The sequence below is a fragment of the Nyctibius grandis genome, chromosome 11 (genome assembly GCF_013368605.1).
Source record: "Nyctibius grandis isolate bNycGra1 chromosome 11, bNycGra1.pri, whole genome shotgun sequence".
NCBI lineage: Eukaryota > Metazoa > Chordata > Aves > Nyctibiiformes > Nyctibiidae > Nyctibius > Nyctibius grandis.
The window spans coordinates 11,612,759-11,640,546 of NC_090668.1; the positions used below are offsets into that span (position 1 = coordinate 11,612,759).

The 27,788-nt window shown below is 40.4% G+C and overlaps 3 protein-coding genes across 8 annotated transcripts in view; 1 reads left to right on the forward strand and 2 right to left on the reverse strand.

Moving 5' to 3' along the window:
• MYO1E (myosin IE) overlaps window positions 1-16,300 on the forward strand; it is a 90,779-nt gene extending 74,479 nt beyond the window's left edge. Inside the window, exons 22-28 of one of the 2 annotated variants that reach the window (XR_011048953.1) lie at window positions 93-238; window positions 3,964-4,110; window positions 5,709-5,866; window positions 6,709-6,801; window positions 9,681-9,885; window positions 14,058-14,267; window positions 14,514-14,595. Coding sequence is in view for 1 of the 2 variants with exons in the window: in XM_068410155.1 (XP_068266256.1) it covers window positions 93-238; window positions 3,964-4,110; window positions 5,709-5,866; window positions 6,709-6,801; window positions 9,681-9,885; window positions 14,514-14,683; window positions 15,209-15,285 (996 nt within the window). In the remaining variant the exon portion in view is untranslated. Of the gene's footprint in view, window positions 1-92; window positions 239-3,963; window positions 4,111-5,708; window positions 5,867-6,708; window positions 6,802-9,680; window positions 9,886-14,057; window positions 14,268-14,513; window positions 14,684-15,208 lie in introns of those variants that run through there. The other variant, XM_068410155.1, reaches the window with a different exon arrangement.
• A 1,566-nt stretch (window positions 16,301-17,866) lies between these two features.
• Window positions 17,867-23,095, reverse strand: CCNB2 (cyclin B2). The gene is made up of 9 exons (XM_068410574.1): window positions 23,041-23,095; window positions 21,731-21,859; window positions 21,524-21,649; window positions 20,954-21,124; window positions 20,722-20,880; window positions 20,146-20,382; window positions 19,154-19,294; window positions 18,444-18,554; window positions 17,867-18,121 (listed from the first exon to the last, which is right to left on the reverse strand). Exons 1-9 carry the CDS (start codon window positions 23,068-23,070, stop codon window positions 18,020-18,022), a joined length of 1,206 nt encoding a protein of 401 aa, XP_068266675.1. The 5' UTR covers window positions 23,071-23,095; the 3' UTR covers window positions 17,867-18,019.
• Window positions 23,096-24,287: 1,192 nt separating this feature from the next.
• Window positions 24,288-27,788, reverse strand: part of RNF111 (ring finger protein 111) — a 66,709-nt gene continuing 63,208 nt past the window's right edge. For all 5 annotated transcript variants that reach the window (XM_068410426.1, XM_068410425.1, XM_068410423.1 and 2 more), the window contains one exon: window positions 24,288-27,783. In XM_068410426.1, coding sequence (XP_068266527.1) covers window positions 27,666-27,783 — 118 coding nt within the window. In that variant the 3' untranslated portion in view covers window positions 24,288-27,665. The remainder of the gene's footprint in view (window positions 27,784-27,788) is intronic.

Consider the following 27,788-nt stretch of genomic DNA (forward strand, 5'->3'; position numbering starts at 1 on the left):
ATAGTACATTATATATCTTTGGAACAGCATCACAACATTAGAGCATTGGTCTCTGCATAACTATGTGTTTTCAAAACAATTTTGTGTTTCAGAGCGTGAAGCGAGATCTTGTCCTCACTCCAAAGTGCATATACCTGATTGGGCGTGAAAAGATAAAGCAGGGTCCAGAGAAAGGCCAAGTGAAGGAAGTCTTAAAGCGAAGGATGGAAGTGGAGAGAATTCTTTCTGTTTCTCTAAGGTCAGTACCTTGAAAATACCTTTCCGTTGACAGAGAAATTTGTGTAGGACAGGGGGAAGTAAGTTGATTGATGGAGGGTGAATTGCGTAAGCTGTATTAATTGAATCTTTTAAACAAAGAAAGCTGAAGCCTGATGTTCACTCCCAGCCCTAGTAAGTGTGTTATAGCAATAGATGTTTATGCTTATAGCCAACACACAAACATTTTCTGACTAGTTGTTAAAACGGTTCACTTACACTGGGTCTCACCTATCTGGTGTATCCCCCCAAAGTGTATTCTGTGAAGGACGTATTCACAATGCACAAGCAGGTTCTAGTAAGTTTTGGCTCAAGCTTGGATCTCAGAAAGAATTCTTACTTTTAGAAATACACCTTGTACATGTCCACTGCTTCCTAAAGGGGTTCTCTCTCTGGTGAGCTACTAAAACCTTTATTTCTAGTTGGATTTCACATTACTTCTGTTGACTGAATGTGAAGCCAATCCCAGATTGCAGGAAATATCTGAGGTGTCCACACAGAATGAGAAACCCAGTTAGGTGAGCAAAAACAGGAGGAAACTGCCTATGAGACCAGCGGACTTGTGCCTATATCATTTCATCCCTTTGAAGATGAGCAAACAAAGTCTCTGGATTTGTTATTGCAGCTTATCAGAGCTGGTAGACAAGTGTAATTTAAAACAAAAGAATACTGATCCAGGGCAACAAGTGTACTTTGAATATTAAAATAAAATCACTATTTTAATGGAATTCAGGTCTACACTTGAGTACTGTGTATTGATAGCTACTGCAAAGGTTTTTTAGTATATGCTTATAAAACGTTCCCATTAGATAGCCAGAAATCTTCTCACAGACATTATCCAGTACTTAAAATCAGCAGATTTCACATTCTTGCAGAATTTTTCACAGCTATTTCAAGATTAGGGAAAGGTCTGCAAGATGGGTCTGCTCACAGTACCGTTTCCAAAACCTGTGGTTTATCATACATCTTTATAACGAAAGTTGAACAAAGTAACTGTAGCAGATCTAGGTTAAAGATGAGAGTGGAACCTGTCTTTTTAGTGCTCCAAGTTTGGACTGTGTGCGGGGCAAACCTTGAACAGATTGCAGCCAGACGCTTGAACTGGGCCTGTAGCATTCTGAAGGCACAGGCACATTGAGTCAGCTGCAAGGACAGCTGCCTGCCAAGTTACTGAAAGCTGTTACGCTCCTCTCACATGTAAATAACAGTTCCACAGAACCTTCTGAAGCAAAACCAAACGTGCTTAGTTCAGAGGAAATATGTATGTTACATTATGTCTAATAATGTTTTGAACTTAGCTTATTTATTTAATTTTGTTGTAAAAAAACATTGGGGCTTATATATGCTAAAAGTAGATTCAGAATTACAAGCTGTCAAACTGTCCAGGTATTCCTCCAAAACCAAACCCTTAAAAACCTATGGGGGCAAGAGGGCTTTTCCCTGTTATCACATTAGTATGGCCCGAGTTCAAAATGGGTCTTAATCAAAGGATCTCTTAACTCGGTATTGAAGTGGCTTAGTAGTAATACAATGCTCTGGCTGCAGAGGCTGTGAAAGTTACTGCTTTTCTTAAATCTCAGATAATCTTGTCTCAGTGACAAGAGTTAGTGCTATAATGTTTAAGTCTCCAATTAGTAAAACTAGAGTGAAACCTTTATTTAGTACATGTATTATCTACTATGTATATTTTGGAAAAAAAAACCCCACCAAACAAAACCCCCCCCAAAACAGTTTTTCAGACATCAGGCTTGAAGCAAAAATTGTGTTAGCTCTAACTTGCATTCTCTCACATGTTTTCAGAACTCCAGTTTGTTGTCCCTATAGTTGACATTTTCTACACTCTTAAGGTAATTGATTTCTGACTGGTTTAGAAGTGAATCTCAAACCTCTGTGCTGGAAGAGAATAGCAATAACATTCTTCATGAGCTTATCCAGAATGGATTTAGCTCTATTCTGTATTGTAGCCTCCAAGTTTTATAAGCTTCAATTCTTATTTGTCCTATTTTTCATGCAATATTAAATTTTAACTAAATCAATACAAAATGAAATGTGTTTTAAATGGAAGGGGGAGAGAGGCTAACTGGACTCTTGCATTGCTATCTAAACAATATCTCTCAAGAAATCTATGCCCAATATATTGATGTAAGCTCGTATCAATACACTTATACACAATAAAGGCGGAATAATCAGCACTATTGACATGTATTAAGAGCAATTAACATTACATAACAATTTAAATTACTAAAGGAGTTGCAGTTTAAAGTGCAAATGCCCAACTTGGAATTTGTTAAGGGTACTGAGAATGACAACCCATACTCTCATGGAAACGTTCTTGTATTTTTAGTAACAATAAATAAATAAGCTTTATAATTCACATGATAAGGAGTAACACAGGACATCCTAACAGTATTGTGAAGCCAGACTCTGCCAAATCAAAAATAGGACCACTGGCTGGATAATGTAACATTTACTGTAGGTCTTGGGCTTTTCTTACATGTCTTGTTCAGAACCTTGTTGAGGCTCTAGATTTGCTTGATGATAGGAAAGGAAGTCGTGCTCTTACTCTATAGATTACTTATTGCTCTTTTGAATACTAATTAGGTAAGTTTGTAGTTTCATACACCCTTTTCCAAACTATGGGGAAGATTTCAGAATTTGAAAGGAGATTAGGGCATGCACAGGTGGCAGGTAGATTTTTAGAAAAACAGGCAATGATACAAGTCATCCTTTACTTAATGTCTCAGGAGGGTTAGAATTATATTTTCATATCTGACAGTCAAGAGCACCGCTAGCAGCACTATGAAGCTATTTTTAATTCTGCATAAAAAAGTACTCACAGTCTGTAGGAGGGAGTCATAGTCCTCGGTAACCAGATGAAGAGTGAGGGTCAGAAAGCTATGCCTGCTACCCCCTTTCAGTTTTATAGTCAGCAATCAGGCAAGCCAGCTGGCAGAGGAAAAGGGAGGAGCATGCTCAAAGTGGAAAGCTGTTGATTGCTAGGTAATTAGCATCAGAAAACAGTGATGAGGGCAAATAGACCTGATTTTGTCTCTGATTGATAGAAGGTGGAGGCTTTTTCTTTCTGAGCTGAATGTTCTTTGAGTTCCCTATGTGCTGTAATTAAATTTACTTTTGGAGTTACTCTGAAATGTTGAAGCAATACATATGTAGATTTAGGCAAGATATCAGCACCTTCTTTCTGTGATTTATTACTCTGCAAACAATTGAAAGAAGCTGTGGCAATGGAACCCAGCATGGGTGGGTTTTATACTGTGCTAAACCAGTCCAAGCTAAAGCCAGTGGCAAGTTGAAAGCTTTCATTCCAAATTTGCTTGCTTTGGGTTTGTCTTACATTAGTAACCTTCAAGTTTCCAACTCACCTCTAATCACAAGTTTGGTCATTATTGAAGAGATGGACTTTAACTGTAATTTTAATAGCATGTGTTCTTTTGATAAAGTAATTACTGTAAAATGACTAAGTAGTATTCCTGTTTCTCAAAAAGAATGGTTTCAGGTATACTATTACCAACTCCTGAAAAAAAAAACTAAACCTGTTCTCAGAAAGCAAAGCTCTATAATTAATGCTGGTTGGACTTTCTTATGTTTTTAAAAATTTAAGATGAGTACTCTGCAAATGTCGTTGTAATGCTGGCTATATTTGCTGATGAAATTTTCATCTGAGTGATATATGCTCTGATTTCTTTTCAGCACAATGCAGGATGACATTTTCATTCTACATGAGCAAGAATATGATAGTTTGCTCGAATCGGTCTTCAAAACGGAGTTTTTAAGCCTCTTATCAAAACGATACGAAGAGAAAACACAAAGAAAACTACCTCTGAAATTTAGCAATACGTGAGTTGTGTTTTTTCAATGGGCTTTTAAGAATAAATGATCTTTGTTCTTGCTGCCAAGGCAAATGAGTGAGTGCTAGTTGTTGAGCTCCTGACACTATGCTTTGTTTTAAAACAAGAGGCAGCACAGTATAAAAATCTATATGTGCAAGGAGACCAGACTTTCTAATTAGCTTGTCAGAGTAATAGGTTTCTACCTGGGCCCACTTTCCAGTGCCTGTGTGCACAGAAGAGATGCCTTCATTCTACTGAACATCAGGCTCAAGGGTCTGCATCTTTGTGTGCTACAGGGCAGCTTTGTGCCAGTAGAGCTGTGGCCCTACAGCAAGGGCCGGGCCAGTCACTGCACAATTACTGTGCAGCCATAGCGCAAGCTCTCCATCTCTGTGCTGGCTGCTGTTTCCTATCATGAGAAGGGAGCACCCTCTTCCGACTCCTTAACCTTGACCTAGGAGTGGAAACATTATGATGAAGAGTTTGAAGAACAATTCCAGAGACAGAATGTAACAATCTGAAATTCTGAAGTTTGTTGTGGGGACAGAGCACTGCAGGGTGAGAGGATAATTCTCAAGGAGCTTCATTGAGTAAGTGATAGAGGGAACATTTTTAAGAAACAAGGCTGAAAAACTACAGAATGTTTGATGTGTATTTTAGCTGTAAGGACATGCTGGAAATAATCCCAGCAAACATGTGCTTTTGTTCATACTCCTACTCGTTAGGCAGATTAGCAACAGGAGGCCTTGCATTTGTATGTTTATTTTATTTCCTTCAAAAAAGTAGAAGAATTCTAAAAGGTAACAGGAGATTATTATTTTAATTTGAAAAGGTGTAGGAGGACAATTGGAAGTGTGGAATTTTCCTGTAGTGTACACTCTACACTTTGGGAATCCAAAGCCAGTACCAGGAGTAAATTTTTTTATTCGTGTAAGATGTAATGTATTGTACTTCTGGGGTCTTGCCCAAAACCAAACCATAACTTCCTTAGCTCATATCTCATTACAGTTCAGAGCAGATGGATAGTGGGGAAATGCTTGGAAAGAATATGTGTGTGTGTGTGTGTGCATGTATAAAAAAAAATAAACTGGAAAGACTGAAGTGTATGAGTGCAAAAATGTTTACTCCTAGAACATGCACAAGGTCCACTCTTAAAGCGTATATTGGCATATACATGCCAGTATATATATACATATATATATACACATCTAATGGTATACACAGAAGAATGTTTAGCAATGGAGCACTCTAGCTTGTTTCAGTAGAGTCTGCTGCAGAGGCAGTGATGTTTGATGGCAGATATATCTCTTACAAAGACCTTTGCACATTTTTCCTCAAAGCTCCCTGTACTCTCCATGCTCTCCAGGGCATCCTAAACTTCCTTTGAGTAGCTCTACCAGGAAAGTTAAAAAATCAATTAAGAAGAACATTTTAAAAAAAGCATGAACAAGAGATGTAATTAGGTGGTTTATTATCCCTAAGGCACTCAGGGAATACAGATTCTCAGTCTAAGCTTTTTATATTTCTAAGTTATCTGCTGCCAAGTGATTGTCATGATTTGACATAGAAATTGTTTGGTTTTTTTCATTCATGTGCTTGTATTAGACTTGAAGTGAAGCTGAAAAAGGAGAGTTGGGGGCCGTGGAGCAGTGGTGGTTCTCGACAAGTGCAATTTATGCAAGGCCAAGGAGATATAGCTATTCTCAAGCCAAGTAATAAAGTGCTGCAGATCAGCATTGGACCAGGGCTACCAAAGAATTCCCGTAAGTATGAATTTCATTTAGAAATTAGTTGAATGGTTTAGAAATTTAGAGAATTGGTCCACTCTTTCTCTCCTTGCTTGCCTCTAGCCTCAGCATGTTCTTTATTACTTCTCTGTAACACTTAAAAGATCCAAGTTACAGATCCTAATGATGCAGCAGAATTCCCTGCTGCTCTACAGTTGTGCTGCAGTTTTGTTACTTTCACTATATACCAGTTGTTTCTGAAATGTCTGAAATTCTTTGCCCTGCAGAAAAAGAAATGAAGGCATTTAATCATGTGGCATAGTACAAATGGCACAATTAGCCAGACATTTTGGGGAAGAAGTCTTTCACTCTGTGCTGAGCTCCTGCAGGTCCTACAGTCTTGCTGATGAAAGGTCTGCATCAGGACAGGTTGTGATAAGAGGAAAGGTAACCTCTGTACATCACCAAAGAGTGAGCTGCAAATATACCAGCCTCTCAGGTTTCCTGTCCTACCTTTTCCTCATACTAATTGCTGATCAGAAACAGTATAGTCAAAAGTACTGCTGTGCCAGCTATCCATGGTTTATAAACAAGTTCATAAAGCTAACAGTCTTTTGGGCCTCATTTACTCTAGCCTTGAGGCAACTTTATCTCCTGTGGCTGAACTGGATCACAAAAGGGAGAATATGCCTAAATTGTCATCCTTGTTGCACCTAAAGCTTTAGCACAACACAACCTGGCCAACACTGCATGAGTCAGATTCATTATTCCTGAAGATCAGCTCTTTCTGATCACAGAGTAGGGGTCTGGCAGCCAGAAGGACTTACCTAATTAATGTAATTGTGAAAGGGTAACAAAATGTTTCTGGTTTCTTTTAGGTCCTACTAGACAGAACCTTACCCAAAATAGAGGGTATTCCAACAGGTCTCAAAGTCAGACTTATCCTATGAGAGCCGCACCACCTCCTCCTGGTAAGTCCTCAGCCTCAGGCAAAACCAAAATTCCAAATTCAGGCTTTCGCTTTACTCTTGTCATTAAAAATCATAGTAAATGTTTAAAATCCTCTTTAAAAGATCCGGTCTGGAAAACATACATTGTAGGCATTTTATGAAGTGTATTGTTGGAGTCTGCAGACAATCAAACTGGTATTCCACCAGAGATACCCCGGTTGTCGTGGACACTGCACATTCAGCCACTTAGTATAAGACACCGAATCTAAAACTAACCCCGTAGCCTTCTCTGCTTTCCTGTCTAGGGTAAAAGCTATACACTTACCAAGCCATAGACAATGCTTTGCAATGAAACTGCTTTCAGTGCCAACAAACAATAGAATGCAATTTATGTCTCTTTGTCCTGCCCTGTTACGTAACAACTCTTGTGTGCGCTGAATGCTGAGGCGCAGCAGGTGTGCCAGTAAGCAGCACGGCTTTTTCTGCATGGCATTGATGTCATTAGGGCGTTTCGCATCTGCGCTTGAGAGATAGGATTAATTTAGCCTGTGAACTCAGAGGAGAGAACAATATTCCATTGACCCAACATTTCCCAAGTGGTTTGTTTGGTTTTTTTTTTTTACTTACCCTCCCAGAGTATTTTTTTTTAACAAAGGGTTCTCTTTCAGTCAGCTGCTGTTTATTGAGAAGCACAATGATAATGGTGGAAGCTGGGCATGCAACCAGCCTTGGTCACCAAATTAACTAGACAATTCCAAATCCTAGTAAAAAAAAAAAAAAACCACCTCATAGCCGTATGAATCAAACTAAGACTGCATGATCTACTTGTAGTAAAGTGGGAGATTACTGTAGTTAGTTAAAGGAGTTACCCTGTCTGCAAACACAGATAGTAAATATTCATACAGGATGAGTTAAAGCAAGGAAAGTCTGCTTTTAATATTTCCAAAAACTCTTTCAGCAGTTTTTTTAGCTATATGAGAAAGACAAAAAAAATTGGTTGAAGCAGCCTTGTGCCTGCAGACCAAGCCCAAACTTGCCTCATGTAGGTAAGGTAGTTTGGATGTAGATTTGCACACAAGTCCAAGGCACCAGCGGATGCCCATTCCTGCAGTGTGGCCTTTTGAAATCATATATCCCACTGCTTCTAACAGCTCCTGAACAGACAGGGCAGCAGAGTCCTAATTAGAAGACCCTGCCTCTGTGTGCAGCAAGACAGTGGGCTAACTTTCTGCATGGGATTGATATCATCAGGGTGTTTCACCTCTGCCTGAGAGAGAAAAAAATTAATTTATCTGATGAACTCCAAGGATAGAACAATGTTCTACTGACCCACCATTTCCCATGTGTTCAACTGTGGAATTGAACTAGATGTTCATGGACCAGTGAAACCACACTGTAGTGTCCAGGCAGCATAAAGCATAACTGCTGAAATTAAATGCGGTGTTGACCCTTATGCCTTAGGATATCATCATGTTTAAAGGGGGAGTAGAAGTCTTTTGTACAGACCTCAAATAATTGTTGTAACATTTTTGGGGTTTTTTGTTTTGTTTTGTTGTTTTTTGGGTTTTTTTTTAAACTCTTTTGTAAAGTAGCCACTTATAGCTGGAAAAATAAGATTGAAGACAGCTGTTACAAAAGAGTTCCCATTAGATTGTCCAGACTTTGAAGGCATCCGAGGCAATTGCATCCTTTGGGCACATTCCTCCTTGAAAGTCACAAACAATTCCCTCCCTCCTGTGCTCAACAATGTGGGCAAGTAACACAGTGGGCCATCATCTTTCACCATTTGAAATGTGTTCTCCTCATTTCACATCTGTTTTGAAATTAATGGTCAAGTAGCTGAGCACCATTATGTATATGTTCAGAATAAACCAAACCTTTATTTATATAACCATAAAATATGTGCCATCCTAGCTTGTGTCCCAGAGTGAGTTTTATGTATGAGTTGATGACTGCTTAAGCTCTGCCATAGTATCAAGAGAATATCAGAAGCGGAGACCAGCTGTTGAATGCAATAAGGTTTTTCCAAGCATCATGATTATGAATTCTCCCCTCTGCACAGCTCTTAATTCTGCTAATTTTCAACAGGCATAATCACAAGGGAAAAAGGAGAGGATCACCCACAGCATTAACCAATCTGAATTTTAATATAAGTATAGCTCCCATTTTATTCAGTGGGGGTTTTAAGAATGTAAAGCATGCAGAATTGAGCTCCTTAGGTCCTGATCATGCAAGTAGCTCAGACATGGGTGGGTTTAAATTCAAGTTAGAGGCATAATTATTTAAAGGCATTTACCCTTGTCATCACCTAGAGAATTCGAACTACTTTGGAGCTATCAAAGTAGCAGCAAGGCTTTAACTAAAAAAAAAAAAAAATAAACCCACACAAAAAAACCCCCTTGCTCGTTAAAATAGACAAATATTTATAGCAACTTAAAAACCAGTCTGCCGCGTATTCAGGGAGTTGGATGGAGTTTGAACTTTAAAAGAAAGAGACCCCCAGCAATTCTAGCTAGCTTTAGATCAACCTGTACCTGGATAAAATTTTATGCAGTGTTTTAAATAGAGGTGTGGTGGTTACATGCTAGCTAACATTAATGAGGTTGAATTCAGCTGAGAGCTAATACTCTTGCTTGCTTGTAACATTCAAGGCACATGTCTCAAACTTGAGCACAAGTCCATGAAGACACGAACCCAAAAGAGATTGCCAGCAGACCTGAAACTGTGTATAAATCACACTTTAGGATTTCAACATTATTTTGCTTTCAAGGTCCTTATAGCCGAGTCTTGCTGACAGCTGAATCTAACTTACTGACAGCTGAGCCGTTGACACAAGGAAAAGGTTACCTTTATTGAGCTGTAGCTTGGACTGGATGTGTTCACACTTTATTTACTTCTAGGTCAGCAGCAAAATGGAGTAATAAATCCTGCACAGTTTGTACCACTTCCACATGTCTCAGGAAATCAACGGGCCAATCAGAAAAACCTTTATACAAATATGACACGACCAACTTTACCACGGCAGCTGTCAGGAGGATCAGGCAAGGTTTCACAGCAACCAGAAAGCTTGGATTTCCTGAAAGTACCTGACCAAGGAGCAGCCGGGTAAGATTTTACATTAAATCTGAGAAAAAAAAAGTGTCAATTTTTGTAAATAGCTTCACACACTGAAACTGTTCATGACTGATAAACTTACATTGCGTACATAGATGACCAGATTGCGCTATTGAGCTGTACTCAAAGGTATCATTGTATTCCATCGTAGGCCTTTAGGAATGAAGGTGAACCAGTTCTAGTTTAATAACTTAAATTTTCATGGTACTTTCCACTTAAGGATATTAAGACACTTGGCAGAGTTTAGAGTAGGCCACCCTTCCCTTCTGGTTTACAGATCATAAACAGTAGATGGGGTATTCTATGGTAATTGTCATGCCCAGAAGTGCTGGCAAGTCCTTTTGTTTCAGCTTTGACTCCCAACTAGTATACCAGACTTTTTAGGAGGAAGGCTTGGCAGCATGACATTCAAGATTTATTTCAGCATCATTTGGACTTCTAAGGTGTAGCCTTCTAGAATATGTTACTATGACAATCCTAGAAGATTTGGGAGTGGGCAGGTCTTATAGTTGTAACTGGGTGTTTCCCAATAGCCAAAAGCATCAAAACAATCACCAGCAGTAGCAGAAAGACAGAACCAAGAAATCAGGGGCTTAGTAGAGGGAAGCAGAACAATTTGTTCTCAACTCTGAAACCAGCTGCTCCAGATCTTGACTGAAAATCCAGAAGCAGGCAAAACCTCTGATTTTCTGGAAATCATGAAGACAGAAGTCTTCTGTCAAATATTTATGGGACCTTAGTGCTCCAGAATGTTAAAGGCTCTACAAAATTTTAAGTTTTTCAGTGACTGAACAGTTTCTACTTTAACTCAACCCTTACATTCCACTCCCTTGTAGAACATTAGCAGAGCTTTACTATAGTGGGAATTTGAGTGCCACTTAATTGTCAGAGACTGCTGCCTATTCAGCTATTCTAGCAAAAAAAAAAAAAAAAAATCTGGTTTTGAATAAGCAGTTTGTGTTTCTCCTTGCTGATGACTTCCTATTTATGTGATTTAATTCTGATGTATAGCCAAGTCTAAGAGAAATTACTGTAAGTAACAGCTGGTTGTCCAAAAGCATATTAAATCAACAAGGAAAGCAGATTACATTAGCAGATAGAATAAAAATCCACTGTGGTAAGGTGTAATAACTTTGCATAGTAATGGTTAGTGCAGACACAATTCTATAGGTCACAGCTCTTCGAGTAAATGTACATTAAATACCTCCTTGTTTAGTAGTAAAGCCCTGTGTATGTTGAACAAGCCATCATTCTCACATCTCTGTCCAAATATTGAGAGGAAAAACAAGAGGAAATTTGGCCTTTTCCTGCTGAGCTCTGTATTTGCAAGTTCTTAGTAAATTACAGTTCAACGTCCTCCTCAGCCTCTCTTCCTCCAAATGGCCTCTTTCCCTCTCTTCCAACAGATTTTTAGCTCCCTCTGTAGTGAGATAGCCTCTATAGCCCAGCCTCCAACAGACAGCTGGCTGACAGCAGTTAGCTTTATGTTGCACCAGTGCCCTGACTGACTCATTGCGGAGTTTGAGCCTTTGCTTACCACAACAGCTAGAGCACCATATATCCCCTGCAGGTGATGTAAAAGTTTGAAGTAAAACCAGAGACACTGCTGTAGTAAGAATTTTGCCAAAGTGCTCAAGTATAATCTCCCATGATCGCATTCTAATATTGCATTCTTTCACCCTTATTGTATGTTGTCCACTGTAGTAATGTAGCAGTGACATGCCACATTCAAGGATTTTTGTTGTTGCTCACTAACAATTAAGCAGTCATGATGTTATTACTCTGAGCTGTCAGTTGTGACCCAGGCTCCTAGCCCTGACAGCAAATCATTTTACCGAATATGGAAGAGCTTGCACTTGGGGTAATCTACAAGAAATCAAGTTCAACTTTCACCAAGTTCCCAACTGACCTTCTGCAGCCTCTTAACGCATTTGCCCTCAGCACCAGAATATTCTGAGGGATTAGACAGAACAGCTCAGTCCCCTTCTCCGGTGATACACATGAATGGCGGTTCTTAGAGCCAGCAGAAAATTATTTTTAAGCATATCAAGAGCAACTTTTTGTACCAACAGACCCTTCTCAGCTCCTTAGCTGAAGTTCTGCACTAAATTCTCCTGTTGGCTTAAGCATTCTTTTTGTGTGTGATCCAACTGGCTACAGTACTGATTTAGCATATTACTTAAAATGTTGCTTCTAGTGAGCATTAGACACCTCAGAGAAAACAAATAAATAGTAAGTATACACAGAATTGATAGATTTTCAGTACCAAATGAAGTGCACAGGTTTCCTAAGTAGGGGCTTTCCAGTTCCTAGACACAGAGTAGAGGTGGTCAGCCCTCCAGCAAAATGAGGCATGTACAGAGTGTCTTTTCAGTTGTACTAATGGCAGTCATTTTTCCCCACTATGCACCGTTAGCCATAAGATATTGTAAGCATATTTAGAGCATTTTTCTGTTTGAGATTGGTCTTCAAATAAGAAGGAAATAAGAAACAAGTGGCCACTACTACTTAAACAAAACTGTCAGCACATGCTAACACTTCCAGACACATTTCTATCTTTGTAAACTAGTAACTTCCGTGCCTTTAAGTGGTGGAATTTTCTCATCGCATGTCAGGAGTGATTTCTGTCAGACAACTGTGACTGACACAATGCATTACTGTAAAATGTAGCAGCCACCAGGTACATAAAGAGATAGGAACTATCATGTTGGATTAAAAAGATCAGCGGCATCATACCACAGTTCCTAAAGCCATGGGTACACACCAACAACCCCATCTGTTTCAATCTTATTGAGTTCACAAGGCTAATTAGCACATATTAAAGCTTCTGTTAATTAGTTACCATTTTCAATGGCAATTATGATCTGTGTAGTCCAAGGGGAGAAAAAAAAAAACCCAAAAAACCCAACAAAACACTGTGTTAGAATGACATCTTCACTGTCTGCCCCAGTTTTCACTGATAACACTGTATGCTCAAGAGTGGTAGAAAAAAAAAACCCACCACAGCCACAGCAGTAACTGCAACCAGAACTAGTAGGGAACAGGCATCCATCGCTCCCCTCTGACCATAGGTCAGGCTTTAATTTGCGTAGTATTAGTATTTAGTATTAATACTTCACCATGCAGTACCACCAGCAAAGCAAGTCGTGTTCCTTTTCATTACCTTACTTGTCACTACCTGCAAACTGTTGTCACCCTTAGCCACCGCAAGTATTAGGGACCCAAGTGGACCAAACACTAATCTAGCCAAGTTAACAGATCATTCTTCAATTAGATCAGTTCCCAAAGCCAGTCCAGAACAGAGTCAGGCTCACAAAGGAGCCGAGGAGGCAGGTATGTCATAGACCTGAGGGGTTCTGCCTGTTCTTCCTTCTCATTTTTGCCATTTAGTACTATTCCCAGCATTGCTAGCTACAAGTTTCTACCACACATTCACCGCTATGAAAAAAATAAACATCCTCAAGGAGTTTTACAGCAGTAACAGACTAAAGGAAATATACAAAAGTGGTATTTGCAAAACTGTCTTCCTGAGCATTATGAGCACCTTTAATAACCCACTAAAAAAAAGAAACAATATTACTACATCCAGCAGTAGGTTTCAGGTAAGTTTTTCTCTGTTCAAAAGGGAAAGCTCTAGCGTTCCCTGTACACCAGGAATGAGCTAGAAGAGTTGTGAATTTAGTATTTCAAACCCACAGCCATTATAGATACAGCAAAAAGTCTCATTTAAGATGTTCTTGTTCTACTGTGGTTGCAGAAAAGCTGAGCTGCTTTTCTAAGACTTGCTCTGAATTCTTTTATTTCCCATACCTAGGTCTAGGGTTCACAACATATAGTATCCCAAGCAAAGCCAATACATGCTGAACAAAAGAAAATCCTCTCCTAACAGATAAATTTAGAACTGAAATGCTGTTAACCCATACTTCAAAGCTCATTTTCAGGTGCAGTTCGCTACACAAACTTAGAACTAGAAATGTACTGACAAAAATTAATTTTAGGACTTCGTGTAAGTAACTATAAACCTTTTCTGCAAGAACTGTGTAATGTTAATCATGGCATCACATGACATGACCACAGTTCAGTCTCCTTCACATCACTGCAACATTTATTTATCATTTATTTTAAGCTGACATTTTGCATCTAATACCTGTTCTCTCTTCCAGCCTTTATTAGCTGATGAGCTGGCAAAATGCATTTCTTCCCTCTTTCCCCTTCCTAATCTTTGGAGTGGTCACAGCTGTGACAAAGAGTTTGTGCAGCATCTCCCCTGCTGCTTCAGAGTTGACTATAACAGACCAAGTCCATAGACGGCCCTGGAATCTGAGGCAACTTAAAAGAGATGCAGTCTCTCTTACAGCTTAGTCACCAGAATGGTAAAGTAGCAAGCCTGTGAGCTTTGTTTTTAATAACAGAAACTAAATCCCTGGTGAAGTTGGGGCATGGGAAGAGTCAGACTAAGCTGTGTAGATGCAAAGATATGCATGAACTGCATGTGCACATTTATTTACATTCCAGCCTGAGCACTAAAATGTCTTCTATCATTAGGACGGGGGGGGTTGATAAAAGTTTAGGCTAAAGTCGTAAGCTTTGAAGCATGTTAACATTTTTTCTCCCATTAGTGTTCGCAGGCAGACAACAAACCGACCCCCACCAGCTGGAGGAAGGCCTAAACCACAGCCAAAACCTAAACCTCAGGTACCACAGTGCAGGGCACTGTATGCATATGATGCTCAGGACACAGATGAACTTAGCTTTAATGCCAACGACGTGATTGATATAATTAAAGAAGGTACGTAGAGGTCAAAGGTTTTGTTACTTAAGTACTAATCTTCAAGGTACACTGTCATAAGTAATTAAGACATGACTTTTTGAGCCATGTCTTCCCTCATCAGGCTTGCAGATTTCTATGATAGCTCAGGGAACAGAAGTCTCCACACCTACACCAATCAAACCTGTTCAATTAAAAGCATGTCAGACAGATGAATGATGTATGCATTATTTAGTACTGCAAATCTGTAGATTTATTTAGAGACTAATTCTGTCACAGGGTCTGGCAGAAAATTAGCCTAAACCACAGCTATAGCACAAGAACTAGGAAGTAATAAAGCAGTTCCAGCTCTTTGGGGCTCCAAAGCAACCTCATAAGGCATAGTGATGAGGCCAAAGGATTAGCAAGCTCAGGTTCTCCAAATCATTTCTCCTCAGTCCTTCACAAGGCAGCTTTCACTATGTGGAATAGCTTTGCAAGGCTGCCTCAAAAAGAATACAAAAAGGTTTACAGAACCTCGCTACTTACTTGCTTTCTTTGTCGTAGATCCTTCTGGCTGGTGGACAGGAAGACTACGAGGGAAACAAGGTCTGTTTCCCAACAATTATGTCACCAAGATATAAAAGACTGTCAGACAAAAAATTGGCATGAAGTTACCCGTGCTTGAAGATGCTTTCCCTTCCCTTCAGGACACTGTTCTTCTGAGATCCGCCCTTCTCAGCAGTATTTTCACCAGTACAGTTGTATATGAGCAGGAAGAAAAATCACCTACATCACAGACTTTTGTCTCAGAAGCATACAGCAATGGACATACTGAACAATTATTTATTGATATTTAAAACCTGGTTTTAACACCTAGTAAGTGAAGAATGCTCAAACCTACCATCTTCCTGAAACAGAAAGGTGCTTTGCAGTCTGGGACCCAGGGACTTCAAAATGGGTGTATTTAATAAGTGCCTTCAGCTAAATATCAGTAACCTTTTAAATTATCTACTGAAGATGATGTTAAATGAACATTTCCTGTAACGCAGATAATTCTGGAGAACATGTTAAGTATGCTGCTACATGTCACGAGGATTTAGGCTCATTTGGGATACTACCATCTAAAAACCTACCGTGATGGTGTATTTAAGTAATTCTGTACAGAGTTGTAATGGAACTGGTTTGTGTTTGCTGATGTGTTTAGGGACTCCAACAGGCACTATAAGGAGTTAAGACAGAAAACCATATAGTACTGTATGCTAAACAATGTTGCCTTCTTCAAGATTTATATTATAATATGGCTGGCCCATGTTGGATTTATGTTTAATGCTGTACCTGTTATAAGAAGTGTCTTTATGCAGAGCTGTACATTTATAGAAACAGATCATATACTGTATATAAAAACTGAATATGATAGAAACATGTATGAATGTATAATGTAGTATTTCACTGTTCTTATTCATGAACTAGTTCTTCTAGAGTTTTTATGCCAGGTACTTACAGATATGCACTACTCCTTTTAAATGGCAAAAGCAGAAGTGTTACTGCTTGTCTGATTGCCTCCCACACCAGAGTGGCTGTTGCTTGCCATACAGTTATCAGCATTCATGCTTTGCCTTCTGAACCTCCATAAAATAAAAGAAGCAGTTAGCTGAACAGGTCTGTTCTCTGCGTAGTTTGTTTTCAGTTACGTATACAAATGGATCCCTTCACAATGTCTGTTGGATTTTACTGCACTGATTTCTAAAGAAAAAAAATCCCTTTCCTTTGCTCCGAAGCAAACCATTTTCACTATGCTCAGCTTAATTGCTGCACATTACATTTCTTCTTTTTTTAAAAGCAGTTTAAAAAAAACCTGCATACGTTGATAAGTTGCATAAGCTTTAAGATACAGCTAAATCTCTTTAATCCCCTCCCTCCTAAACCTTTGCCTAAGCCTAATTCAGGCACACTTAAAACTCCATCTCTATTAAGAAATGAGTGACTGTAGAAACTGTTTCTGGAAACTAGGGCCTTAGTCCAGAGGGGAATCATATACACACAAGGGATCAAGCACATTTTTCAAAAGACCGTTTGCAGTAAGTGCTAGGCTTACTTTGATGGCAGAGAGAGGTCTCCTGCTTGAGAAGATTAAAAACCAGTAGCTTCAACATCCTTCCCACAGGGGGAGCACTGAGGTCTACACCTGTTTTGTAGTATTGGGTTCTTGCCTTCTACATCAGAGCCAGCACACTTCTCATGAAGAGGAGACACGGGGAGAAGGGAGGTAATGAGTTCAGTATAACCAAGACAATACCTAAGGGTCTGTAATTTAAAACTACTTATATAGGACTAAGTTAACAAATAGGCTTAAATGAGGTATTGAGGCAGAAAAGTTGCATTACTTACATGCTTGTATTCCTTGACCGTACAGATACTGATGTTTATTAGAAACAAAGACAAGCAAAATATTAAGTGATAAGGAAGAATCTGCTTAGGGTGGGTTTGACTGTATTCTCCCAGTATAGAGGTTTATTGGGGAGGGGGTGGAAATAGGTGGGGGGGGTGGTGGTGGTGGTGAGTGTACAGGCAATGAAAAGCTGTGGGGGTGGGGGAGCAGGGGGGCATTTGTCCAAGTGGAGCAGGTATTAAGAGCTGAACTGGTTCAAAAGGTCTCATCCCTACAGTTCCACACCTACAGCCCCTGCACACAGTGATTAGCATCACAGGAGACATACTTTCCTTCCTCAGCTCCCTTGGTTTAGGTACAAAGATAGAGAACAAGTGGTCTTATGTTCACCTAAACACTAAGATTTACAAGGCTAGTATCTGTTACAGACAGCCTATTTCTTTCCCCAAACTTGAAGGCAACAAACTACAAAAAAAAATAAATTCCTGTATACGTCGTCTTTGGGACGAGGCACTGAAATAAAGTACATATTTAGTATCCTTTAAGGTACACCAAGAAAAGGTGAACTGTCTGCCTGCTCTTTCTTACCTTAAGAGTGAAAACAACAAGTTACTAAATATAACCCACTATAAAGCCTGGAGATTCTCACTGAAGACAACCACTGAGAATAATCATCCACATCTAACAGCGAGTTTTATCAAGGACCTATTTAGTCAAACATCCTCCTCGGACATTAGATTGCAGACATGTCTAGTTAGTGCCTTAAAGACTCACAGTCATAATAATTTTTTTTTTTTTTAAAAGAGAGGAGCTTTATTTCTAGGTAGAGAGTTGTATTACAAAGCAAGTTTAAAATTTCACCCTCCAAGTGAGTCTGAAATGTCTGTGGTAAGGCTGGAATGCTATGTACAAAGAACAGTAGTTTTGCCTCAACAGGCAAGTAAGAACAAAGTGCATTACCATCAGGACTTGGGTGCCTAGGCTTATCATAAGAGTGACAAAGCCAGATCCTTGATCATCTTGCTGCTCAGTTGAGGGATTGTGCTGATCGTCAGTAGTTTGCTACTTGCATACTTGTTCTTTATAGCCTGCAGAGGTAGAACAACAGTATTACAAAAGATTTACACATACAGTACTTCTGTTCAGGCAAATAATTTTGGGTTAATTACCCTAACTGCTTAGAAAACAAACAAACAAACAAGGTTAGAAGTGAACTAGCTTGCGAAGCAGCAAGAGCACTGTTTGTCTAAAATGTTTTGAAGTTAGCAATCACGCAACATCATCTCACAGGCTTGTCAGAATAGCATATGCTTTAAGCTAACATACAGAACATCTACCTAAGGAGCCACAATATGCAGCAAAGTTATTTCTAAAACATTAAAAAAAGAAGATTTAAGTAGTTATACTTACAGAGTATTTTGTTAACTTCTCATTTACTTTGACCACATTCTTGGCCATATGTTTCATAGTCATCACAAGACTGTCTTCTGTATACCCAGTGTAGTACTGCTGCTTTGTACCCTGCAGCGTAACAGTAAGAAATTTGAGTTATGAAGTGGGGATTGCTGCTCAAGGCACGATCACTTCAGGCAGCAAATACCCTAAGCTTCACATGCTAGCCTTGAGTGCTAGGAACGGTAGTACTGGCAGTTTAGGCGACAGAACCAGAATAACTTCTGGTGTGCAGGAGAAGTCTGGACACACCAATGCCAAGAACCACATTTCTACACTGCACAGAGGATAAAAAGCAGCAACCCTTGCAATCACTAGCTGAATTACAGTTCACTATTCATGGTCTGTGATTTCGTTATTCTACATGTACTGAGAGAATTATTAAAATCTACCTTTATTTACAGTGTGACCTTCTGTAACTCAGTACTTTGAAGAGAAAAATCCTTTCATACCACAGTGTTCTCATAGAAAAAGATAGCCATTTTTTAGTGGTATATTCCTTTTTCTACCTGCAACTACGCGTCAGGCTCTCCAACCGTTATTTAATCACGAGCATTATTACTGACCTAAATGCAATTTTTCTGAAGTAGTTGTTTTAATGGTTCAATTCAATCAACTGAAGAAAAAAAACCAAACCTCCTAACAACGAGTTTGGTTGAAATACTTACCCATTTGTTATGTCCCAGAAGCTTTTGGGACAAGCATAACGCAGCAGCTGCAATCTCTGAAGGGCGATAGTGAACCATGTCATAGTCTATCAGTGTCAGCTCCATAAGGTATTTTGCTAGAGTATGTTGCTTTGCATCAGCCTACAAGATTGAGAGCTTGTTAATCCACAAAGTTTCACTTCACCTTAGCATAATAATTCAAGACCGTTTATTGTATTCATTAACTGACAAAACAAAAATAGTCAACAAAATCTTTATTAAGGTCTAGGGACCATATTCTCTTAATTGGCCATCATCTCAAAATTGAGACCGGAGTCTAGCAGCCATTTAGAATTTAGACATAAAGTCAAGTGAGGAATTTTAACAGAAAACTGCAGTATCGGGCACTGCTGTGCCCAACCAAGGATACAAGTGCTCCCTAAGTAACATGCTAAGGGCTGGGGGAGGAAGTATAAAATGACTTAAGGAAAACCTTATTAAAGCAGGTAACTTCAAGAGTTACCTACTAGTCTCTTGAGGTAATTGAAGCCCACTTCAAGTGTGGGCAGTTCACTTGAGTGTAACAGGTGGGAAAAAAGGGTCAGGTCAAACAGAAAGCTTATCTTTTGATTCTTAAATAATACAATATTTGCATCCAAAAATTATGAAGAACTGCAATGCTGTTCCCCTTTTACTAGTGAATACCCTGATCACTAGACAAAAGATTACTCTAAAAGCCAGGGTTCTGCTCTAGGTATGTTTGGTTTACTCTTAACAGTAAAATTACTGCCACTACAACTGAACACAGGCCCCAGTAAATACAAATGTGAACCGCTACTGGCTGCAACAGTGGTGTTCTCATGTTACTCCACATGGTGGAGTTTCATAGCTGAGTATTTCTTGTTCCAGCGTGTAAGCAGAAAGCAAATAAGATCACAATAAAAATACTAGAAGCAATCCTCATAGACTTTACACATATAGGAAAGTTCTAGATAATGAGGACAAGTACCCACCTCCCCAGCTTTTGATGCTCTTCTTAAGAAGTGAATTGGAAGAGGTCGTCCCAAATCAAAGTTTAACTCTTTAAGAATCACAATCTCCATTTCTCTAACTTCATTACTGGTGTAGGCATTATCAGTAATGTAAACAAAGTCTGCTATGTCAGGAGATAACATCTCTTCATACTTTGAGGCTAGAAGCAGTGCTGTTACACCCACCAGCTGAAGCCTCTTACGAGCTACTGGATGACTCTGCAATATAGGAATTTAAAAAGCAGGCCCCAAAATGTCAAACTAGACAAACAGATTCTAATTTATCAGTTTAAAACAGCAGTATGACAGTGCTCATTCTTAGAACGTAAATGAGATTTTCTCATTTCTCATCTGTGAGTCAGAAGCGTCCCTATAATGACAGGCTCAAACAGGACTGCTGCCTCAGAGTTAAGATGCTATGTTATACCAAGCTCTTACACAACGAGCGGATTTCGTAGGTTCTTAGACTTATAAAAGATAAATCCTGAACTCCTTTAAAAGCACAGACATTGAACAAGCCTCCTAATCCAAACATGAGTTGAAAAATATCTTTCTTACCTGTAAGAAGCGATCCATAACTGCAACACACATATACAGTGTTTCCTGCAAAAGCTGGAATCTTGAGTGGACCTGGACAAGCCAGTCAACTAAAATTGCACGCATACGCCCATTGATCGTCTTCCCGTCAAGGTATTGCGGGCGGATCGATTGCTGCAGCTGTTGGAGAAAGAGCTGTGTGAGCAACAAGATTAACAATATGCTGCAGAAGCGCAGACTCGGTATGTCATACCTCAAGCTCTCTCATATACAGATAGATATCTTTTACGTAGTCACTACACAGCTGGGGATTCTCACAGTCCTCAGCATCAATGTCTTCTATGTTGTGGAGCAACGCATCAGAGAAGGCTTGGCACAGATTCTCCTCTTGCGTAGATACATCCATAGGGACAGGAGACAGAACCTAAGGAACAGATGATAGTGCTTAGGTATCTGCTGTTTAAGCTGCAACGTTCCTTCGTTTCCATATTTTTCCAGTTACTAATACAATTTCTTAAGACAAAAGAAGTTGAACTAAGCTTGCATTTTAACATGGCAAGCTTTCACCAAGATGCTGTACAGACACAATCAGAAGACCTAGTAATTGCCAGTCAAAGCAAAAATATCATCCTGTACTTCAACAGCTACTTCTGCCACTTTTATGTTAGCCTTGAAGCACAACATGCATTAAACCAAAACCTCAGTACAGAGACTTTGCTTTTTCAGCAGGGAAATGAGATACATCTACAGATAGAGCTCTGACTTCAGAATAGTTTAAGTTGCAAATCAGATTAAGAATCAGAACAGTATCATTACTTCCTACCTTTGGAACGACAGTTTCTTTCAATGCTCGATTCACAGCAGCTGGAGGTTTAGGCAGTACAGTTACATTTGTGATCTTACTAGGCCCTTCCGTAGGCTTTATGGATGCTTTGGAGCATTCTGTTTTCTGTAGTGAAAACAATTACTATTAGTACAGAGCTAGTAACTCATCTTTTCCTTATAGATAAGATTTCAAACGTTTCTTTACCTTAGCTATATGTGATCCTCTTGTTGCAACTTTATTTCCTATTTCTTCCAAAGCAGCCCTTCTGCCAGTAACGTTAGTTTTGGCTTTACTTTTAAGTTCAGACACAGCATTCTCCTCCTCTCTAGTGACCTAAAACAATAAAATTGCAGCTTAAGAGTCACAGATCAACTTTATTTAATTTTCAGATGCTTAACTCCATTATATACTTACCACCACTGTACCAGTGTACCTCTGTACATGCCATCCATTACTCAACCGGTTTTATTTCCTACCCATTCACACATGCTCAGAGGAAGAAGTCTCCTCTGTATAGGTTTCAGAGAGTACTGTACTCTCTGAAACCGTGTTGCCAGATTAAAGCAATGCACCCTACATGATTATTCCTCACAGACAACATTAAGAGTGCTTACCTGCTACTTAGCTATTCATTGTATTTACACATGTGGTACCTACAGCAGTATTGCCATGAAGATGAACAAAGCAATTTCTTTGTTCCATACATACCACATAAATTAAGAAGTTATGTTATCATACAAAAATAAACATCCTTTGTTACACACAGCAAAGAAACTAACAGGTTTCAAGAGTTCCTCGTGGAGTTTAGTTTAAACCATTAGAAAGTCACCATAGAAAAGAGGTTCTTATATTCCCTCCCTGCACCTTCCCATGAAGTAGGTTTAATTTTCTTCCTTTGTCCCACGCACCCTCCCCTCACCCGGAGGGGGAGGAGCAGGCGGCCAAGGCCAGGTGCCAGCCGAGAGCAGCACCAGGCGAAGCGCCCGTGTCCTCCAGGCCAGGGGGAGGCGGGCAGCGCGCGCCCCCCACAGCTGAGCCTGCCTTCAGGCTCCTTCCCCCGCCCCCGCAGCCCGGCCGCAGCCCCCGCTCCGCTGCGGCCGCTGCCCGGACCCGCAAAAGCACAGGGGCCTCCCGGCCACACAAAGCGCTGAGAGCCATCGCCCCCCGCCCCCCGCGCAGGGCAGAGCCCTCTCCGGCCCGCACGCGCCGCGGCCCCGGCGTCCGGCTGCCTGAGGGGAAAGAGCGGCAGGGCCGGCGGGCGGCTCGGGCCCCCCTCGCCCGCTCCCCCCTACCCTCGGCCCCTCGCTCGCCCTTCCCTTCCCCGCCTCGGCCCCTCGCCTCCCGCCGCCTCGCCTCCTCACTCGCCCGCTCCCTCCATCGCCCCCTCGCTCGCCCGCTCCCTCCCTTCCCCCCTCCATCGCCCCCTCGTTCGTTCGCTCGCCCGCCCGCTCTCCCCCTCGCCCCTTCCGCCGGACCGACTCCCGTCCCCGACCCGCGGCTCAGGCAGTACTCACAGCAGCGCGGCGCGACGCTGGCAGCGCCATGGGCACGGAGATAACGGGAGGCCGCGGTCACTGGCGCCTCTTCTCAGGTGGGCTTCGGTCTTCAGTGCAACCAGTAACTGCCGCTTCGCTCTGCCGCGGCTCCCGTTTAAACACCCTTCCGCTCTCCTATTGGAGAGCTTCGTACAATGCACGTACTCGATTGGTCCACCTTCTCAGGCCCCTCCCAAACAGGAAACGGCTTGAACAACTTCCGGCAAGCCAGGCCCTGTGAGAGGGGCGGCGCGTGCCCTCGAGGGAGGAGGGGCCGCGGCGCAGCAGCTTCATCTCGTGTTTAGAGAGACACAAGGTCACAAACAGGGGATTTTACCTTGAAAAGTGCCTACAGCTGTGACTCTGTCGCGAAAAACACTTGATGGCGAGCGCCTGGGCTGGCGCCGTTCTGCAGCTGGCACGGCGCTCGCAGCTGTTGTGAGGCGATGAGCAAAGGAGGCACCTGGGGGGGGGGGGCGCGGCAGGCGCCCACCTCCTCACCGCGTTCCCTGATGGCAGCTGGCTGGAAGCGTGGCCGCCTCCAGCAGCCGCTGTGCTCCGTGAACCAAACCTCAGCAACGCTGGCTTAAATACTACAGAACCCGTCAAACAGTACCTGGGGAGGTGGCTCACCTCATGCGAAAGAGCAACCCGCTACTCTGGGGAACTAATCCAAACAGATGCATGTTACAGCTTGTCTTTAAATGTCACGTAGGACTTGAGGAAGGCATGTCAGTCAGCTAGTAACAAGCTAGTAACGGTCAGTTTAATAACTGGTCCTGAGATTCAGGCACTTCAACTCTACAGCAGTTGCCTAAACTGACATAAAAGTCTAATTACAACTATTCTGCAATCTCAAAAAATTGGCGTTATATGTTTACTCACATATGCACAAGTTCATATTTTTATATCCTTCATAAGGGCAGTTCTCCTGAATTCCTAGTTCCAGATGGTTCCGTTTATCAACATACTTAACTGTGGCTAAATGTGACCCTTCACTGAGAGAATTTTTTCTTAGGCAGTACCGGTAAGAACACATGTATGCAAAAGTTTTTACAGATAGAGACTTACAAAGGCAAAACAACGCAAAAGGGAAAAAAACCCCACACTTGCGTAAGAAACAGATTTTGAATTATATCAGTCTAACATTTTATTTATTGCGTACAAAAGGATTCCTTTTGACAATGGAATTTTATATGAAAAGTAATTTGATGCATACGGTTGAGAATCTTCAAAGTCAAAGATGCTGCAGAAACTTAAGGCAATGCATCTAAGCATATAAAGCACAGTAAGTGGTGGAAATTTTCAGAATCAAAAGCCTATTCTTTTTCCTTCCCTTAAATTATGGTTAAGTCACAACTGTCTGGAATAGAAGTAGGCTGCAGCTTTACTACCCCCTGCAATAGCATGTAAGATCAGAACACTGTGATTCCTGGCAAATACCTAAGTGTTCAACATCACATTACAATATTATGCATACATTTAAAAGCAAGACAATATCAGTAGCAGTTATAAAACAAGTCAGTTCATGGACCACTAAAATACCTCTAGTACCAGGCACCCAAATCAGGTGCATAAAAGATTTTCTAAGAAAAAAAAATATCCCCCAAACCTGTGCTTCTTTGTCCTGTCAGGAAGCAAAAAAAGATTCTATCACATACCTGGGGTCTCAATTGTTTTCAGAGGCCCCATTTTTTTTTTTTGTCCTATGTCTCTCAAGCACCTTCTTGGAAACTTTTAAAAGTGAGTATCATCAGACTTGAAGCATCAATGGTCAACTAACTTCCCTCCTTTTCAACAGTCACTGAAGAACAGAAAGCATCTGTTCAGATCTTCCAGTTACTTCTACTCATTTTTACCAATGCAGCTCCAACTCATACTCACTTTCAGTTTCCTACAGCCATACATGTTCAAGAAGCTTTAGCATAAAACCATGTCAGGTTTTGAAACAGTCAAATCATGTGTTGCCTCTTTCCCATATCCCCCATTGTACAAGCATAAAGTTTTTAGCTCAGTTTTTAGCAATGCAATTAAGCTTGAAAATGTCCATTTACCACACATGCTGGAATAAAATTTCTCTCCACTTAAAGCCTCAGTGCCAGAGATGTTAAGTTTGTTGCCAGCAATAGACACTGCGCTGGCAAATGCTACTCCAAACAGATTAATAAAATAATAATAAAAGGGAAGCAGCTTTAACCAGACAAAAACAGGCATCAAATTAGATACGGTAATATTTATAAGTGGATCACTTTTTTTTAGTGTAAACATAACAGTTCATCTTCTAGGTTTACTGTAAACCATTTTACACTTAATCTGATTATGAAAGACAAAGACAAGAGAAACTGAAGGTATTTATTATTCAATCCACTTACAAAGCAGGTGGTTTAATGCAAGCTTATTGACATGTTCATATATGATCCCCAAGGAACATCTTTTCCAAAGTGACAGTAATACTGTCTCAATGTTTTTGCGCATTTGCATTTTGCAATGTTGAGCACATTTAAATAAACTATAATCTATCATATGTGAAAGAATGTTGATGAGCAACTTGAATCCTGATGTGGATTAAAACCTCCTCCAAAGGCAAAATGTTAGTACATAATAACTTAGTTCTATATACTATATTATGCAGCAAATCTTAACTATAGAAAATAGTTCAGTGATGGACTGTTGGTAATTTATAAAGAAGGAATCCATGATCAAGGCAAAAACTAGGCAAACACATAATTTGTGTCTCAGTTTCTACAGAAATTTACAGGCTTTCAATTTACTAATTAAAAATAAAACAAGAGACAAGTGGATTTAGCTAACTTTATTAACTTTAAAACTAATAAAAATCCCAAAACAAGCCTGGAATCATAGAATCATAGAAGTGTTAAGGTTGGAAAAGACCTAAAAGATCATTAAGTCCAACCATCGACCCAATGCCACCAGGCCCGCCAAACTATGTCCTGAAGCGCCACATCTAGACGTTTTTTGAACACCTCCAGGGATGGTGACTCCACCACCTCCCTGGGCAGCCTGTTCCAATGCCTAATGACTCTTTCAGTGAAGAAATTCGTCCTAAGATCCAACCTGAACCTCCCCTGGCATAACTTGAGGCCATTTCCTCTTGTCCTATCGCTTACCTGGGAAAAGAGACTGACCCCCACCTCACCACAACCTCCTATCAGGTAGTTGTAGAGGGTGATAAGGTCTCCCCTCAGCCTCCTTTTCTGCAAACTAAAATACCCCAGTTCCCTCAGCTGATCCTCATAAGACTTGTGTTCCAGACCTTCACCAGCTTTGTTGCCCTTCTTTGGACTCACTCCAGCAGCTCAATGTCCTTCTTGCAGTGAGGGACCCAGAACTGGACACAGTATTCGAGGTGCGGCCTCACCAGTGCTGAGTACAGGGGAACAATCACTTCCCTCGTCCTGCTGGCCACACTATTTCTGATACAAGCCAGGATGCCGTCGGCCTTCTTGGCCGCCTGGGCACACTGCTGGCTCATACTGAGCCAGCTAATCCTTAGAAGTTCTATGAATGCATGTATATCTGCTGGAAAAAAACAAAACAAAACACCAAAAAAACCAAAACCCCTGCAGCTCTAAGTCCTTGTTGAATGGTTTTATATTTAAAAAAAACACCAAACAAAAAATAAACCAAAAAACCCCCTCAATGTGCGCAGATACTTCAACTTAAGTTAGCAGAAGACCAAACAGATTCTAAGCCATTTTTCCATTTCCCTCATAATTCTTTCAATCTGCAAGTATCTACAATCCAGCTAACTGAAATCAACATTTAGTGTTCACTAGAGCTGTTTCACAGCAGCAAATATTTAAGTTAGGGATTCAAATTTCTAGACACAGGAAGAAAACGATAAATACAATCTGAACAGCAGTCTAAATGTTTAATATTGACATTCAAATATATCTGCATTGTGCTGAAATTATAAAAACCAACACAAAAATCTGATCAGACAAAAACTCGGGTGATGAGTATGCTATATGTATCAGTCAAACTGAATATAGTTCATATTCTGTTCCCAGTATTAAAGATGTTGTTTGACTCAGAACTGATATCGTAAATATACAGCAGCCATTTTTTCCTAATTAAGGAATGTCTCAATACATAATATTATCCTTTTCTAGATGATCTTTATACATTTAAACTAAAATACATGATCGATTAAATTAAGGAATCCGAGGTTAGTAATGAGTGAAATCATACTTTCAAAGCTTGATACTATGTAAAACAAACCAAAAAAAAAAAAGAGACCACACAATTCTACTTACTCAAGCAGCTAATCTTGCCTGCAAGTTTGGGGTCACAAAGCCCATAATATGTGCAAACAAATGCAATACAAGGAACCATGCAAAAATACAGTAATGAATTAAAAGAAAAAATGTAAAACCTAAAAAAAAATTTATAAATACACTGAAAATCAACTGTCTTCTACATAAACTGTAGGTCTAGCATTAGTTGTACCATATAGCAGAGCCAGCACTCTAGGTTCAATGCTTCCAAATCTGTGCAGGTAAGTCATGCCATCTTTGGTTGACTGCAGTACCAGGAAGGATGAGAGGGAGTGAGAAGGAGGACAAGAGTTCTGGAAAGCAGTGTCAACTTTCACTAGGCAGTTGAGCCTCAATGTCCACTCTGCAAATGGGGCACTTCTTGTTAGTAATCAACCACTGATCTACACATACTTGGTGGAAAAGGTGCATACATGGAAGGCGCCTTTC